The sequence below is a fragment of the Mastacembelus armatus genome, chromosome 12 (assembly GCF_900324485.2).
Source record: "Mastacembelus armatus chromosome 12, fMasArm1.2, whole genome shotgun sequence".
Classification (NCBI taxonomy): domain Eukaryota; kingdom Metazoa; phylum Chordata; class Actinopteri; order Synbranchiformes; family Mastacembelidae; genus Mastacembelus; species Mastacembelus armatus.
The window spans coordinates 18780732-18799809 of NC_046644.1; the positions used below are offsets into that span (position 1 = coordinate 18780732).

Below are 19078 nucleotides of genomic sequence, written 5' to 3' on the forward strand. Positions count from 1 at the left end.
GACACAGAATTGAACAGAAAATATGAAACGAGTTGCTGTTGCAAACTGTCAGTTCATCACATTGTAGTGAATTACCAGGTCTGCTGTGAATGATGGATTGATGCAGCTCTGTCAGTGGAGTTTAAAGCTAAATGCTAACTTTAGCATAATAGTAATGTAAAGCCTGCCTCCTGTATGCCAGCTGTGTGGTGTTTGTCTCAGTACACAACAGTGATCTTTCCTCTGTGTGGCCTGTGTGCACAGCTCTTTGGAAACTCTTCCAAAAACAATGGAAAAAGCAGAAATTCCAGTGGAGCTCCAACCTGGACACCATGATGACTAAAACCTTCCTTAAACAAACTACAATGAATGGGACTTTAAGGCGCACCGGGTGCAATGCATCCTGGGTGTTGTAGGATTTTTTACCCTGGGAGCTTATGGGAATTCTGCTGTTGTTGACCATATAAAGGGCTTTGTTGTATTAAACGATCATCTTTGGATTATTCCTTTAACTATAGATGTTTAGCTTTGCAGACACAGTATTTGGTCATAAACCAGAGCTGAAGGGAACATGAATGTCTGATGCAAAGTGAGTGTCAGTCGATCCAATAGGTGTGGAGACGTTTCATCCCCATGACTGATAACGACATCCATCCAGCTTCTTACATTGCTAGTGATCGTAAAGCTCATGAAAGTGCCTTTTAGTCCAATTATTAATCATTTAATCATTTCACGGCCATCACTCACCGATATAGTTCTTGGAAATGGCAACTTCTTTAATCTCAATGTGAACGGATCCTTTTGGGATCTGAACCACCTCCATGTAGCCTGAAAGACAAGGACAGGCATCGTTAACGTGGTATTTCTCACACTCCACCCGCCCAGTTTTCATTTGTGTGTGACGCATTTTACACCGAGGAGACAGAAAGCCACATATCATATAAGGTTGGAGTACGTATAGTTTCAATTCCAAATCACCAAAGAAGGACAGCGCAGGAGGACAAAACAGTCCCCCACACATGCACGTAGTATTTTTAGATGGTTTACTAGTCAAACCATAGAAGGAGAAATATGTTTTGTCTCTCCTGGTGTCTATAGATGACCTCAGGCTACAGCCAACACCAGGACCCTGTCTCCCCTCCTGAGTTCTTCACTCCATGATGTAATTAATAGGAAAAATACTACGTTTTGATTTATATTCTGACAACATAATTCTAAATGGCCAAGAACATATGCTGTGTTGATGAGTGACAAAGGTGAAAAAGGCACATTTCCATGAAAGATTATCTTCCTGGCTTCAGGGATGTGTTGGATTTTGGACAGAAGCTGCTTTGCCAAAAAGGACAGTGAGTTATTTTGTTTTCTTCACAGTCTTCTCCGGTGGCTTTAAGTTTGTCATGTGGTCATCAAACTAAAACACACCGTGTCTGCTCCTTCTTTTCGCACTCAGTGAATCATACAAGCCTTGAAAGCTGCTGTTAAAACTGAAGCTGTTATAGTGAACGGCATGTCTGCAGTCAGAGATGTTTTACCTCCTCTGGGCAGAGACCCGTTGAAGAGTCCTTCTGTGGCCTCGCAGGTGCTGCCATCCCCTCCACACACACGGCATCGATCTTCTTTAGCGTCCGACCCTAAGATGTTGTCGCAGCCCACGTGCTTGAGAAAGAGAGTGAGCATTGTTTTAAATGGATGCTGAAAAATGACATCAGGATTTAGTTGTTTTTGTTTGTTTTTTCATCGTTGTGCTGTAAGAGGATCTGTTTATTCCACATCCCCTATAGACAGATTTCAAAGGAACACTTTTGGAAATACATTTATGAGAACTCTCATGCCCGTAGCTTAGCTTAGCATCAAAGACTGGAACCACTTGGAAGCAGCTAGCCTTGCTCTGTCTGAAGGTAACAGAATCCATCTATTAATTGTCTATTGATTCCAGCATTTACAGCTGTAACTGCTCGTTGCTTTGCAGGATTTTATTATTTAGGATGAGAGCCCATAAAAATGATGGACTCTGAGTGTTTAATAAACTATCCACTGTAACAGACAAAAATTTGTTGGCTGCAAATAAAATTTAATATGGAGGCCATGTGGAGCCCATTAAACCTTTATCTGTGCTCTGTTTGTATTAACTGCCTCATCATTGCTTGATTGCTAATGCCTGGGAGCTTCACAGAGGAAACTCAGCAGATTTTGATTAAAGTAAGAACTGCACTTTGTTTTTTCCCCAATTTAAATGTAGCAACAGGGCAGTACATGGACTAACTAAGGGCATGTGTATATTTCTGCATATTAAGCCCACACGGTGTATGGTTTGATCTAGTGAAATATATTAAGCAAACATGTCATTTTGGCAGATTTGGTGACTAAATAACAAACTCTCTGTATAATGCAGAGACAGAAGAGATGATCCACTGCAGGAAGGTTGAGCTGTACCTAATAAACTGCTGCTTTATAGTAACTAGGGAATGATTTTTTGACACTGTTCTAGTCTGTGTGATAAGCACTGTTTCTCCAGCACATGTGCACGGCCGTTTTGAGTGTTTCTGAACACTCGCCAGGCAGACGGCGTTACAGAGATTTATCATAGTGTGGCAATGAAGCCAGAGTGCCAGCCGCTGGATTCAGACTGGAAATAAACCTGTAGTGCTGCTTTGGTAGGGAATATTCCACCTCTTCCCATTAAAACACAAATCATGTTGTGTTTTTATACTCGAATCTGAGCAGTGTTGTGGTGCAGACGCTGCATACTCATGCCAAACTGTACGGTCAGGTGGAAGTCAAAGCAAATACTTAAAGCGAAGAATCAAAGTTATTTCAGCTGCATCTCAGAAAATACAGAAAAACCCTCATCTGCACACAAACTGCACAAAATGATTTTTGTTGGTCAAAAAGAAAGGCCACGCCCACTGCCAGCTCTTTTCAATAAAATATTATTTTCCCTTTTAAATAATTATTCAATCAAAACAAATTTTTAATGTTTTATTTATTGCAGAACAATCCTTCTCGGCGCTCCTTCTTTTATTCCAGGCCAGGAGATGCTTCTTTTTTTTTTTTTTTTTCTATTGCATCTGACAGACATGTCATGTTCCATTTGGGGTAATGCCAACTATCACTAATTATCCATAAGTGCAGAGGAAAAACCCAGAGTGCACTCATGTACAGTGGTTTATGTACAGCCTGATTCTTGCTTACCTTACACTCTCCATTGATGCAAATGTCCAGAGAGTCCACCTGGCACCGGGTGCCATCTATGACAGCAGGCGAGCGCTCGGTGTAGAAGTTGTAGCCCTCTGCCAAACAGTTCAGCGCACAGGGTTTAACACCACCTGCAACACACCAGATACACACACCTACAGTTCAGCCTGCACACAGGAAACACACAACGTGACCCGAACCCCGATAGGCACTATCAAACACCAGTGTTGAACCAGCAGCCAGCTCCAGGATCTCGTTCGGCCTTGTTGACAATAATAATCATGTGGAGGAAAGTCAGCGGTGCTCAGATCTAAACCCCCGACCCTGACGTCATCGTAACACTGACACCAGCAGAGAAGGAGCCGGCTGCCAACAACAATCACGCCGACATCCACACACAGGTTATCTGCTGTTTTTACGTGACGGCTCCCAGCCCACAGAGCGCCGTGAGTCAGGAGGTGATGGATTTGACAAAACAGACCCCTGTGATAAAAGAGATCTAACTTAAGCTTTTCCATCTTGGAGGGAAAATAAAAGCTGTGTTTACATGCTTTGGACTTTTATCACTTTTACTTTGAGTTATTTGTGTTTTAGTTAAGTGGAGATTTTCCATGATCTCCAGACATCAAGGGCAGAATGACACAAGGAGACTAAATAGACCAAAGAATGAGCTGCAGTCTTCCTGGGAGATTATTGACCAAATGTAAAATCCAGGGTGGACATGTAGCAGATGCAGAAAGGTCTTTGAACACATCGCAGTGTATAGGAATCTGAAAAAACCCATGAAAGAAGCTTTCACACTGTTGGTGTTAACTGGTTACACAAAACAGACCGGCCTGGAAGCTTTTACAGCACTGCACTTAAAAAAATAAATAAAAGTAGATGTATAAAATATTCTGGCTGCACCGACTTGATGCACACACGAGTTTGCATATAGAGAATAGTTACACTCAGGTGAGCTTGTTGCATATCACCTGTTTAGATTTTAGATTTGACCTGACATTCAATCAAAATGTTTAAACATAATCAGAACTTTTAAATGATAAAAACATCAGAATATGACTATTGGACTAGGATTGGTTACAGCAGTTTAGTATAACCAGATATTTCCTGGTAAATAAAAAAGACCTAAAATGGAAAATACACATTAAGCCTCAGTGACTCTTTTGTTTATATGATTGTGTGTTTTAAGTATTTGTGACTAAGATTTTCTTTAAGTCTAATTTAGTAACTCACTGGCTTCAGACTTAACCCTGCACAGAGACCTATCAGTGGATTTAAAAATAGCTGGTGCATCCTGGTCCTGAACTCACCACCAGTGTAAGGCTTCCAGTTGTAGTACTTCCCACGGAAAGGCATGTTATCGAAGTCGGCACACTGCTTCTCTCGGAAGTCACGTGATCCTGCAGGGCAAGCCTGCAAAAAAGAAATGTATTAAATATTTCTGCATCTGGGATGATTGAAGACTCATTTGCCTCGCATGTCTTTTTTTTCCTTGCTGTTGCATGCTTCACCAGTAGTCAAACAAAAATTAGAAAGAGCTGCATAAAGAGCTGGTGTCCATTATGTTAACGTTTGTAGATGAGACGGTGCCTTGAAGCAGTGTTGTTTGTTTTTGCACCAAAAAGAAAAGAGCTGGTTTGACTTGTCATCTATCACAGTGAATATTAGGCAGATTAAACTGATTCTCATATCATATGGAATTGAATATAAACCAGTGGATGACTGAAGCAACTGGAATCTGTACTGTGCATTAAAACTACACAAACACATACGTGATTTGTAGTTAAGGGGCTACGTCTTGAAAACACACTCGTGTGCTCCTTTAAGATCCTGACATGTAGACTAACATGCTGTTACCATTTAAATGAGTGAATTATCTGCAAAGACTTTTTTATTCTGGGAAGTTTTTATTTGCATAGACAACATCATTATTAACAACTGGACAAACTCTGTATAAGATGTCATGTTTTATTTTCAGGCACTAAAACAGACTCGTTTCTTGGAATTCCTAATTGAGAACAGTGTGTTTTGAGTTTGGGGAGATTGCTCTGTTTTCATGCGTGGGTTTATGATGGATAATGAAGCACTTCTTTGGCCTCGTAATTAGAAACATAAACCCCACCAGAGGAGGTAGAAACCCAGCACAGCTCAGGCTGGTGCGGACCAGGTGCTGGCTCTGGTTCTGTGCAGACTTATCTGGGATGGCACCGCACGGTGTGTGGATGCTGCTCCAACAAGAGGTGGTTAAAAAAAAAGTAGGGGAAAAAAAACACTTTATTGGTGTGAAAAGGTCCTTAGAAACCCCAAAACACTGTCCCCCCAGGACGAATAAAAGCTCTCAGGTCAAAGCAGTATTTCACATGCTGAACATGTTCCATGTTGGAGCAGACCTCAGGGCGGCCCAGCCACTTTCATTAGCGCTCAATTGTTTTGCCAATAAAGCAGCTTTAAACTCGCACATCAAACATGCAGATTGAGTCAGAAGAGACAGAATAATATTATTCCAAGTGTGTGCTGAAATGACAACACGGGGCCAGCGGAGGTTTACATGTGCCAACACGTGTTCGAAGGGCGAGAAAAAGAGGATTGCACTGGTAATGGTGCATTACTAAAGATTAACCTGTTGATGAGTGTTTAGTTAATAGTTCAGTGTATAAAATGTCAGAACAGTTACAAATCACAAAAACAGGTCTGAGTCCAAGGTGAAGTCACCCACAGAGAAAAGCAGCGACTCCATGTTTAATTAACTGGAACCAGAGCATGTTTGGTGTTTCATCTTTTAAAAAAGCCTCACATGATTAATGGAATCAACATAAATTAAAACTTTAAGTAATTAATTGACTCAGCACCTGTAGACCTTATATTTTTGTGACAACACCAGGCTGCTGAGAAATATCCTCAGACTCCAGTTTTATTCTCCTGAGTAATTTTAAACATAAAGGCTTCAAACTATTGGCTGGATTTCATGGTAACTTCAATGACCCTCTGACCTTTCCTCTGGCTGCATCATGTGGTTTTAATTTGTCCAGGACTTTGGTTTATGTCCAGAATACCTGCAAAACTAGCAACGCTTCCATCGGCCTTTTGTTTACTGCCTACTAGCAAATGTTAGGACGCTAATGACAAAGATGATGAACATGGTCAACATTATATCTGCAAAACATCAGTATGTTTGCACTGTCACTATGAGCATGTTAGCATTTAGCTCAGTAAGTACAAGCCTGTAGCATCTGTAGAGTCTTAGTCTGGTTCATCGAGTCCACAGGTCTCCCAGCTTTATAGACAGAGCAGGGAACCGCTGCATGCAGTGACCTTAAGATGACCTTATATCCTTCTTCAATAGTATTTTGTATTAGCTTAGCATTGTGCTAATAAACATATAAAGCAACTTCCCACAAGACGATCGTAGTAGCAACAGGGAGGGAGGAGTCGTTACTAAATGACATCTGACCTGAGGAGACTGTAAAAATACCTGGAATCATATACATCGTGTGTGTGTGTGTGTGTGTGTGTGTGTGTGTGTGTGTGTGTGTGTGTGTGTGTGTGTGTGTGTGTGTGTGTGTGTGTGTGTGTGTGTGTGTGTGTGTGTGTGCGTGCGTGCGTGCGTGCGTGCGTGCGTGCGTGCGTGCGTGTGTGTGTCACTTTATCTTTGCCTGGTGCTCACACACACTCACAGACACATTTCTCTGGGCAAGGTGTGGTCTGTGATGAAATAGCAGTTAGGGATGTTGTTTGTTTTCCAAAGAAAACACTCAGTGCTTGCTCTCAGCCTGTTATTTTTAAGACTTGTGGTTAAATGTCCACCAGGGCCCAAACTATTTCAATTTTCACCTAGTGAAAAAAAGGCCACCTAGAAATAGTTGAACAGAGATCTCGACTTGCAGCCATGTTAAATATTTGTTTAAAGCATTGCTCCAGACCTCAGAATAAGGTTCTGTGAATTACTTTTCATGAAATACTCTGAAACTGTCATCATCACTGACTCAAGTGAAATGTCACAAACAATATATGAACTATGAAGTGACAAAGACACCAGGGTGATATTGAATCACCGCCTGTCCGTTTTTATCCTCGTCTGTCCTGCGTTCCAGGAAGGAAACATGTCAGAAAGCTTAGAGTCGCTGTGATGCTGAAGCCGATCTGCGACCTGCATGTAAAGCCTTTCCTAAGATAACATGTTCAGCAGGAGAGACGTCAGCTGTCAGGTTGTGACAGGCCAACTCCACCCCAGGTCAGAGTGCATCAACAGACCAACTATCCCAGAACAGAGCCCCCATCAAGGCGACAGTACCAGTATACCAGTAATACCAGTAAAGGTGCTGGTTCAGCATTAACCAGCTAACAGCCTACTGTATGTTAAATATTTAAAAGGGGCGAAGCTGATTTATCAGCATCTGCTATTTGTATTTATCACAGACCATCTGTGTGGGTCAGGAAGCTGATATTCATAATATGTGATCATATACATTTGAAAATGTGTTAAAACTCACATCAATGTTGCAGGATCTGTAGCGTTTCCTCTCTCCAAGACAGTACTTTCCTCCTCCAGATGGGCTGAGAAACACAAGAGAACTGAGTTAAACAGTGAAAATAACATCAAACACTATAATTAAAATCACAGATTATTCAGAGAGCCAGTCTTTGCGATGCAGTGAGTATATCAGAGGTTTTTTGGCAATGATGGGTCATGAAACAGGACTCAAAAGTGTCTGCCAGAAGACAAAGTGTGTTTGTGTGTCTACATTTGCTGCTTTGCTGAGTGTGTGTGTGTGCGTGTGTGTGTGTGCACAGTGGTTCATTCATGAAATCCAAGCTGCTCTAAGAGCTCTTTAAGTGTGACATGACATTTAGAGTTTGGAAAGAGACTGAGGTCTGTAACCCCAGAACGATTCTCTACTCGCTCTGTTTCCTCGTCTGCTCTTCACTGCACATCTACCACTTCTCTGAAGGGTTTGTTTTCCTTTCCTTAGCAGCTCTGTCTTTCTTCTTATCTTCTTTAGCCTCCCTTTCCTCCATGGCCACTTCACTGCAAGAAACTGTGAGACAGGCTGGGTAATGAATGGGTTAGAGGCTGGTCTGGCTGGGTTTTCTCTTCTGTGCACTGATGCCTGAGCAGCAGCGATCACCTTACACAGGTGTTTCACATTATACCGGTGCCTTCTCCACCTCCCCGTCTGCTTCAACCTGGCTCGTTCTCATGTCCCATGACGTGTTTGACGTCAGGTGAAGCACAAAACAAAACAATTCATAAAGATCCCAGACTAGGACGCACTGGACTGTAACTTGTCTAGTGAGGACACACAGGAGGCCTCAAGACAAAACACAGCTCAATAATCTACATTAGTGTCTTAACTAACTGCACATGTGACTGACCAGGCAGCAAATACCAAACTGAAGCCACAACCAGTTATGGCTCCAAGAACAACAGCTGGAAATTTGAGGTTAATGGTCCTTAAAGGATTAAAAAGAGTGAGATATGGTGTTTTAGACTTGATTGGCAGATGCCATTTGGGATGTTTCTTTCTTTTTCTATCCCTTTTGTGTAAATTAAAAAATTCTTATTGTGGTTGGGCAGGGTGACAGCACACTGAATGTGTTGAGCCAGTTCCTTCAAACCTGCAATAATGGATTTTTTGCCAATTGAGGGCAACAGAAAGTTGTAAACATGTCACTGTCATCACCTTTTCAGGTGTCATGGAAAGTTTGTTTAGCAGATTTTTATTTACACATGAAGCAGACACAAAACACGCTGATCCATGTGGAGCAGTGTCTGTGTCAGCCCAGAGTTCCCTCAGTTTGAGCTCTGGGTTTGGTCTCCACCACCTCCTGAGGGAAATCTCTGGCTCTTTAGCTGCTAAATGCTCCACTTTTTTTTACAGCTGCACCTCTGGAAACAGCTGTTTCCTGCTGCAGTGAATCAGAACAGTAAAGTCTGAGATGAGGGAGCTGCAGATTTAGCTGTTAATTCCCTGTAGATTGATCAATAGAAGCCACACCTCAGTGTCATATCGTCATATAATATTTACATACTGTCATTTGATACATCATTATACAGATACTAATTATGGCTGCTTTAGAGATGATAATGCATGCAGAAATCACAAGCAGAAAGCTAAATTTCAATTTGCAAGACTTCTCAGAAGTTCTGAAATCTGACTCTGTAGAAATTATTACATCTTCCTGATTGTTCTATAAAATGCATATTACAATACACTTGAACTGTTGTTTGGAGCCTTTAGACCATCAAGTCGTTCAACAACCCTTAAATCTTTGAAGGTCTCCAATAAAAATGTCATATCAGCCACAGGCCAGTTATGTTTTGGTGCTGCCATGTTTTTGTCCCTCCTGGACACTCGTCCAGCACCTAATGTTCCCCCCACGTGGGTTGGACGTGCAGAAAGAGTCTAAGAATCTATTTATTCAAACGAGAGAAATGATATAAACAATATTTTCCTATTGAACAAATTAACAGTTTACACCATCTCTCGTTCCCATTGAACATTCCTTCTGATTGGGCCCAATTGGTTTGTTCCCACTGAGTTAAATTAAGTTAAAACGCCTTAACAGTCAAAAGCTAAAATGCAAGTCAGTCATAAAGGAATAAATGTTTTACTGAGGAACAGTCATCACACTGAGCCTTGAAGCACAAGATACTAAGGTTGCTTTTTTTCTCACCCTGTAAATGTTTCTCTGCCAGTTGGCTTCAGTCTAATTATTATCTCTGCTCCCATTCAGATATAACACACACACACACACACACACACACACACACACACACACACACACCTGTAGGCAGGACCTGGATGTGTGTGTTCAGCTTGCTGTGGCTTACTTTGCCTACTTACGCTGGGGTGTCACAGTGCCTCATGGAGGAGGAAACACCGCCCCCACAGGTCCTGCTGCACTCCCCCCACAACGACCAGGGCCCCCAGCCTCCGTCCACACTGTGAGGCCACGTACCGAACGCAACACACTCCCCCTGGTAGCACCACTGGCCGGGGAGGAGCAGAAACCCACAGAGAAAGAGTAGGAAACGTTGGTTATTATGCAGCGAAAAACACTGAGACGCATTGAGGATTACACAAAGTGACATGCAACTTAACACAGAACACAACAGTTTTTATCTCACTGTAAATACGGACACAGTGAAATGTAGAGGAAGCAAAACCTGAGTCCCTCCATCTGCCTAACTTGTGATTACACTATTACTCACCCTATAATTTCATTTCCGCGTTAGTCCTGTTATTTCCTCTCTCCTACCTGTCATTTTCCAGTTCGTTCCTGTTTCCATGTCCATTCACTTTGTTTTTGGAAATGTGCTTATTTGCTTTCTTTGCATAAATTAATGCAACATTTTAAAAAAGAAATAACACATTTGTCTTATGAAAACTGACTCATTAACATGTAGAATCTCATTAGTTGTAAACAGAAATGTGAAAACAATTTTGGTTTTGGTTAGCCGCTAACCACATCCTGATTCTACGGCTGTAGTTTTAAGAGCCTTGAATCTTTGAAGTAAATGAATTTTAAGTTTCACATGTTTATTTTGCCAAGAAAAACTATAATAGACAGTTTAGAGACAGAAAATAAAGAAGAACTCTGATGTTATTTATCATCTGAAGCTTAGGAAGGATCAGTGGTGGAAAGTCAATATTTAAATAAAAATTTTAAGGCTCGTTACTTGAGAATTCCCCTTCACGCCGCTTCATACTCAGTTACATAAAAGTACCAAACAAAAATACTCCACACACTCAATAAAACCTAAGTGTTCTCACACCACTGCGAGGGAAACAGTGGAATAGTTGGGACCGTAGGTGATGAAGATGAATGTGAACAGAGAAAGCAAATAAAGCTGTTTCCCAAAACTGCTTCTTTCATCAGTCGAACATTTGGACAAAATTTGAATGTATGTCATTATTTTGTCGACAAAACAACGTCTGAAAGTGATTTTGGATGTTTGTGTGTTTCTTTTGAATGTGGTGTCACAGGCAGGGAAGGGATGGAAAGCACTGCGTCGGGTTTCAGGAGTGTTTTAAGCCTCGTGCTAAGCTGTTCAGAGAATCAGAGGGAAGAGGGGATCAGAGTCGGGCCATTGTCTCTCTAACTGTGTCAGTAGGTTAAGAACCCAGAGAGGCCACTGTCCTGTTTCTGTGTCCCGGTCATTCACGTCCTGATACGCTGTCTGGTCCCCATGAGCCGTGGGAGGGATGGGAGAGGGAAGATGTGGTTTGCTTTTCTCAACAACCCTCTGTAGGTCAGTTTAAACAGCAAAAACACAAAACTTTCTCATTTTCTCTCTCACCTCCCTCAGTCTCCCCCTCTCTCCATTTCACGCTGGGTGAGAAAAGGCTGACGTTCATATTCCTCTGAAGCTGGGTGTAACAGGGTGTGCCACCAGCTCTCCTATAGCCAAAGCCCCCCAGGCTCAACCTGGGGCCCCCAGTGCTGTACAGGACTCTGGCCCTGGGCCCCGGCCATCAAAGGCTCCACTGAGCTAATGGTAATCAGGGGTGACAGCTCGTGACGCTCTCCTATTCTTCCCTTTTAGACCTCGGCCCATCCCGTGACAATGGCTGCAGTAATCCGCGTTAAAACCGTCTCCCCTAACCTGGCTGGCATCAACAGCGCGCTGATGAACTAAAGCCTGGCCTGTCTGTGTGAATGCTGCCCCTTCCAGTCTGGAACAGATGTACGCTGAGTCAGTGAGCTACCGCTGGTTGAGGCTAATGATGCACCCAGAGCAGCGTACTGAAGTGCACCAGGTACTGCGCTAACCCTAACCCTGTGTGTGCACAGGCTCAGTCTGTACTTCAATCAGAGAACACAACAAAATGATACATCAGGTAATAAAGAACCAATCCAACCTCATAGAAACTATAACTACAATATTATTTTATTCCATTTTAAATATCCTCCATTACTGTGACAATAAAACATTCAGTGGCCTCTTGTATCTCTGCATAATTTCTGCCTCCGCTCCAATAAAATCCTAAAATATTCAGTTGATTTTCATACAAGACTAGAAAACAATAAGTCTCCACAGAATCTGGAGAATCAACTATCCAAATAGTTTCTGTTTTAGGTGTAATTGTTTCAGCTCCATATCTGCCGAGTCGTGCAACCACTGAGCAATTCATATCTGAAGTCCTTTTAAATGCTACGAGCACCAAAAAACTCAATTCACCTTCAGTGTTTTATCAGAAAAAAACCTGACAATTGTGAGAAAACGTGAAGGCATCAAGAACGTTTGGTGACTTACTCCTTTCTCGATGCTGCCGGTCTGGCACAGGGTCCCCTCTGCAGCCGGGATACTGTTAGTTACACAGCGGTTGCTTTTGCTAAGGCACCAGAGCTCTCTACACACTTCCTAGGAAAGAAGGCAAAAGCAAGTTGGTCAGAATAAATCAATTCAGCAGACTGAAGAGAGAGAATGATTTATCAGGAGCCTTTGGTGGTTTTTCCTCTTTTGTGCTTTTCGTCTTTTCTCTGACGTCCGTGAGAAAAATAAAAAAGAACGCGAGCAGCATGGAAACGCATCTATAAATCTGCACGATTCCAGATCAAATCAGAGGACGAGAGGAGGCGATGAGACCACATCAAGACTGCGGAGAGGCATCGGCTCCGTGAGCCCATATGCTTTGGATCATCTTGAGCAATAGGCCAAGGGTCAGTGGGTGCTCTTAACGTTCTCCTATGAGAAATGAAGAGTCAGCTGCATCAACACCATGACTAACATTTGTTCACGTTCACCTCAGGACCACATGGGACCGTGACATCAGTTCAAGAAATCCCATCTCTGCTTCTTAGGGGAAATGAAGAGTGAGCAATAGCCACCCCCCACCTTCACGTCTAGATAAAGATGACTTGCTGGCCTAACACATATCTTTAGTATTACTGAGTGGTCTGAATAAACATCATATCTCTGCCTTCTCCTCCTCACTCCTCAGTCTAGGACATGAGGAGAATCCATTTAGATTACCAAAGGAAGGGAGTGTGTCTGGATGGAGAGGGATAATGGGAAGACAGCACTGAGATGCCCCCAAATAAATAAAACCACAGAGCGAACACATGTTACGAGGACAGCTCTGCACAGTCTTGCATTAGATTTCCCATTTAACCAAAACTGGGTCGTCTCGTGTCCCGACTTCAAAGGTTTTTACAGGAGAATTGTGTACAGCAGAAGAGCAGGCCCATGAAAAAGAGTTACGATCCCACGCATAGATTCTGACCCCCGGGGTCGGTAAATATGCCACGGCCCCGCAGCTCCCAGAGTCCATCCAGATTAAATAAAGCGGCAAACTGCCACTCTCCAGTTGCAGCGACTCCCCTCTGCCAGCTGGTTTCAATAACGCAGCCTGCCGCTCCATCCGCTATCTCTGCCCCGCTGAAAGGTCAGAGGCACAGACCCTAACGAACATGGGCCTGATCAGTTTATACTAAGTGAGAACAGGCTGGTGATAAAAGAGCAGAGGACCACCGTATGAGACCCGCTCATGTAGCTCTCAAAGGTTGTCCATACACTCAGCTTCCAGTGCTGCTCAGGTTTGGAAGATACTAACATGGTAGCCTGAAACCAGTTTAGGTGACCCCCCCCTGAAGGTGTCAGAGCCTTATTCATTGAAATAATCACTGATTTATTGCTGTACATGAGTGGTCTCCAAATCTGTCCTGGTAATAATCCCTATTCCGTCTCTTATTGCATGTGTTATCCCTGTGAGCTCGATGTGAAAGAGTAAAACTGTTCAAGTCCCAAATCTGGAGTCCAGGTCAAAGTCCGAGTCTCATCCCTGGCCTTCACTCGGTTTATTAGGAACCCCTGTGTCAGACTGAGTTTCCAAATTAACAGCACACAGCAGGTCATGGGTGCTGGTAAAAATGTCTGTTATGTCCTGAAGATAAATGTGTAGGTTTGTGGCAGGTTGTGTTTGAAAAAACATACAAATCATTTTGTTATTTTACGTTGTCTTAAGCAAAACGTTTTATCAGTGAAATATTAAAACTATAATGTGACTGTTTGACATTATTCACAGATACATCATATTCCCATCACTGTTTTTTAGCTTTGCTTTGGAGCACAGAATGATTCGAAACATGGAGAAGGTCAGCAGGTTACTGCTGAGCTGTAGCTTCAGAAACCAGACTCTCGTGGTCACGCCTGTCCTGAAGCAGTTGTAGAGGGCATCGCTGTCTCAGAGGGCTGCATGAAATAGACCCGAATGTCAGAAGAAAACCTCCAGTCTAGCTCTGTTGCTGGAATCCAGTCCGCTCTCAGATGTGTCTCTTTCATGCTGATCTAAAACCACAATTATGAGCTTAGGAGCCAAAATAACAGGGCTTGATTCAGGGCCTGCTATAATCTGCTGTCAGATATTTCTTTCAATGAAATGAAATAACTTTGTGATCTCAGCTAATCTCTCTCTGCTTTTTTTTCCACCCATCATGGCCCCCCCAGTATTTAGGCAATGCAAAACAATATCACGTTATTGTTCATTAAATCCTTGAGGATTCTTTCAGTCGCTCACTTCGCCATGTGGCTGCTGCTTGTCTGTCGCTGCCTGTCACTTTATGTACTGAGATTTTCTCATTACAGGCTAAAAACAACAGCTGTTTGACTTTCACTCCCTCAGCTCTTTGTCTGGAAACAGACAAAACTATAAGCATCATCATCTTCCTCACACCTTCACCTCCCTTTAGTCTCAACTAGGAAATAGAAACCGAACTTCAACTGAAAGAAGTCTGCTTCATTTTCTGTGCTAAATTATCTTTTACTTCTTGGATGCAATTAATGACATTTAATTTTCTGTCATTTGAGACAAATAAAAGCAACAAATTACCACATTTAAGAAGCAGAAAGAATCAAATCATTTGATATTTTTTGGTTTAAAAAAAAAACTTTTCTGTTAGGACTCTGTAGATGGGGTCTGGCTGATTGTAGCAGAGGTTTCTGAGCGTGTTTTGAAATGATATTACTGAAAAATTCCTATGTGGATGTTTTAGAGATGCTACTTTGAGCTGCCTTTGACTACACAGTCCCAAAGTGTGAGCTAGAAAACTAGAATCTGACAGGTTGACGTTCAGGAGAACAGATGTGAGCAGGAGACCATGTGGAAGATGCTGGATTCTTACCCCATACTTGCACTGGCGCGACGAGGCTCCGTACTGGAAGCGACACTGCTCGTCCGCATCGTACACCTGCCCCGGGGCCACTGTCGGGTACAGGAAGTCTCGTTTCAGAGGTTCATTGTCCAGACACGTCCCCCGACCTGAGCTGTCAAAAAAACAAACCTACAATAGGATTGTTTCTTACACAAAGGAACCTTTCTCCACTTGGTTAATAGCAGAGTGAGAAATGCCAAGACAGGACGATTAAAGTTCCCCTCCTAGTCTCTTTAAGACCTTGGCTGGTGTTGTTTGACTCATTTAATTTTAGCACCAAACCTCCATTGCAGAAAGCTTGTCGGAGATCTGAAATGACGTGTAATTAATGTTGATATTACACATCAACACCCCCTCATCAGCACAAGCAGAGACGTTTTACCAGAGGCGACGAGGGCAGGCTGATCCTGCAACACCAGCCCGGTCTGATTATATGGCTCCACTGTTCTGTGTGTCGCTGCCTATGCTGGATCCACAGTGGAGCCAATAAAATGACAGAGCAGAGGAAGGAAGGGAAAATTCAGGAGTGAGCAGTGGGTCACACGTTCAGGCCTAGGGTTATGTTTAGTCTGTTTTGTCAGAACTATGTGCACGTGCAAAGAGCTCGCAGGAAAACTGACAGTCGACAGTTTTGTAGTAGCTAAAAAATAAAAATGCATCGGCAGAGAAGCATAAAGTCTTTTACTAATACAACTGTTTATTCTGGGATGCTTTTCCTCTCCCATCCATCACTGCCAACAGATCAAAACTTTGACGAATGTGTCAAAGACTGAAATTACATTTAAGGCAAGCGCCAATAAACAAACACTGATATATTTGATTTACCTAAGCTTCTCCCTGAGTCAGAGGATCCAACAAGGTAAAATATCACTGCGACTATTCACTGGAACGCTGCAGCAGCTGCAACACACAGCGAAATGTTTCCCGTCCCTCGAAAGGAAAAGTGGGCCTGGTGACAGCAATAAGGGGGAGTGAAGCTTAATGACTGAGCAGACTAAAACCTGGGCCCAGAGCGGTGGAACCAGTTGCTTTTCCTCACCTTTGGAACAGCCAGACCCAGTCCTGCTTCCTGCTGGGCTGGATGGTCCAAATAATGGACCCCAGTCTTTTCCAACACTGGCTTTACACACACACACACAGTTTGTTGGAAGGACTCAGCCAAAGCTGGGACACCTGGAGGAAACGGTTTGCATCAAGGCTTCATTTCTTTCTCCTGCTGCAGAAAAGATGGAAATTACTGAATCTCTGACGTTTCACTTTCTGACACTTTACCGCTTTGCTTTGGACCAGTGCAGCTTCAGCCCTGGACCTGAGCTCTTCACACGTCAGTCACGGCTGAAACATGGAGGTGGTAGAGATGGTTTCTAAATAAACTTAGTAACAGTGGGTACTTTTAAAGAGATTTCAGCCATGGGGAAATCGAATCTCTCATTATCTCTCTCATTGTTTTCTTGGAAGATTTCATGAAAACATCAATTTTAATTATGTGACGAGCTACGGTCGAAAGATCTTTATCAAAGGAACAAAATCTTTGTTCCTTCCTTTTCCTTCTTGTCTTCCTTCCTCTCTCTCTGTTTCCAGTTACTGAATGGAATAATCCTATTTCATGGCTCTTGTTCCTGGGAGGACCTCCTCACCATAGAAAGAGCCTCTGAGACACCCAGACTCCCTGTGCACTGGGGGGAAGCCTCACTATTTATTGGTTTGGAGAGAGACAAAATAGTCAAACTTTAAACACAGAAGCTATTATCTGACAGTGTCGCAAAGGCTTCCTGTCTGGTGAATTCAGCCAAATTCATTACGCTGAGCGGAAATATCCTCTAATAAGCAATCCCTGAACCCTGACACTGCTCATTCATGTCGATACTGACTGTGCTGATTAGCTCCAACCAGCAGCGAGACAGCAGCGTGATTGAATCAGACTAACCTAACAATTATCTTAAGGCACAGCTCACACAACCTAATATCACATTCAATTGAACCTGCGGTCTCAGAGGGTTTGATAGACCCAAACGAGCAAACTGGAAGTGCTGACATGGCAGAACTGTACTGAACTGTGAGTGCATTCATAAGCCATTTAGAAAAACCCAAACAAAGCACGACATATTGCTCAAGCAAGATGGTGAATCTAGGCCAACACCACAGCCAAAGTTGTTTACTTGGCAAGGAGAAGCCTGCATGATATCCAAAACTCCGACTGAGGGACACAAAGGGAGGATAATCAGAGTTTACAGGCAGAACTCTTTTGTAAGAAATATAAAGGCTGCAGGCAATAAAACCAAAATTAAATGACAAGCAGCAGACTTGACAGAAAATGGAGGTAAAACACGCAGAGCGAGAGAGGATTCTGCTCAGAGACAAAGTAACAGCCCGGGTCTCTTTCTTCAGTTTGAGCACAGCTTCTCATCCTCAGTTATTCGAGCCAGAAACGGACAGGAACCCGACAGAGCGTCAGAGAAGTGGCTCTTTGTGTCCGAGTTCATCTCTGACACAAGTGCTGTTCACTAACCGTCCTCGAGCAGCTTTCAGCCGGAAACTTCATCTGACAACCGCTATTATCCACTTTCTTGGACGGCCTCACTAACTAACTGAGCAGGAATACACAAATAGATGCGCCGCACACATGCAATACACACAGCCGGTGCATCGCCATCAGGATGGATAGCAGGATTTGCAAGCAGGTCTTAGTGATGAGCCGTTGAACCGAGCTGTGGAAAGAAAGAGCCTGAAACGAAGGATTCTTTGTTTGCACCGTCTGTGTGAAGTTTACAAACTGAGAAACTTAGTCTTACTTACTTTATAACCCCCCTGCTTCTTTGCAGGGAAGAAGTACTTTCAATTACCAATTACCCAGGTACAATAAAAAATAACACTCTGGAAGGGAATAATGTGTTCTTTATGGTTCTGTTACACAAACCTGTACATATAAAACAAACGCAGACACAAGCAGAAAGCAGGCTTCTTAGCACTGCAGGGCAATGGGTTCAGACTGGAGGATCCAACTTCAAGCTCCAATAACAAGACCTCCTGTGTAAAGCAGGTCTGAAGCTGCTAGAGTTTCTAAATGTTTTCATGAAATCAAACAATAATATCTAACTGTCTTTTCTCTGCAGTGGCCATTTAATGTATTTTGAACCAGTAATAATTTCTGTCTAGTCAGGTCCAGCTTGCAAATTCAGCCTCATTCATGACTTTACATCTTAGTTGTTACTGTACTACCAATGCAAACAGTCCTTCACATTAAAAGCATGCAGCAGCTGAGTGGCTTTTATTGTGAAGCAGCTGCAGAAAACACAGCGTGTCTGTCGCAGAGGTTAGCGCCGACCACAGTCCACAGACCAAGACGTGGTCATTTTCAGCCTTTTTCATCAGTGGCTCCGTTTTAAATATCACAGGGAGTCAGATCGCGGTTGGAATCACTACTGACTGACATCTTTATTAAAACAATATCGTTTTGTTTGGCTGCACTGCAGACAGATGCACCAGTTGCTCTTCTGTTTTATGACAGAGTAACTGCTGTAGTCCTAAACTGCACTTGTTGTACTACTGGTTTCTCCAAATCAATTAGGACTGAAACTTTAAAGACTCCTCACTGCAAGTAGGGAACCAAACCTGTTTCAGCAAAAAGTAAAACTGCAGCAGAGTCCTGATAGGAGCTTCTTGTCCTGGGTTTCTGTCACTATAGGATCCTGTGTTGCTCTAGTCTAAAACCGCCTGCTCCTTTAAGGACATTTCTACCTGCACT

At 42.9% G+C, this 19078-nt stretch overlaps 1 protein-coding gene across 1 annotated transcript in view; it reads right to left on the bottom strand.

Annotated features, from left to right (window-relative positions):
- The window catches only part of adamts6 (ADAM metallopeptidase with thrombospondin type 1 motif, 6), a 47232-nt gene that overhangs the window by 14637 nt on the left and 13517 nt on the right, over positions 1 to 19078 (bottom strand). Inside the window, exons 11-18 of the mRNA XM_026296606.1 lie at positions 15304 to 15445; positions 12437 to 12544; positions 10023 to 10168; positions 7668 to 7731; positions 4488 to 4590; positions 3172 to 3305; positions 1512 to 1635; positions 727 to 807 (exon numbers count right to left, since the gene is read on the bottom strand). Of these exons, the coding sequence (XP_026152391.1) occupies positions 727 to 807; positions 1512 to 1635; positions 3172 to 3305; positions 4488 to 4590; positions 7668 to 7731; positions 10023 to 10168; positions 12437 to 12544; positions 15304 to 15445 (902 nt within the window). The remainder of the gene's footprint in view (positions 1 to 726; positions 808 to 1511; positions 1636 to 3171; positions 3306 to 4487; positions 4591 to 7667; positions 7732 to 10022; positions 10169 to 12436; positions 12545 to 15303; positions 15446 to 19078) is intronic.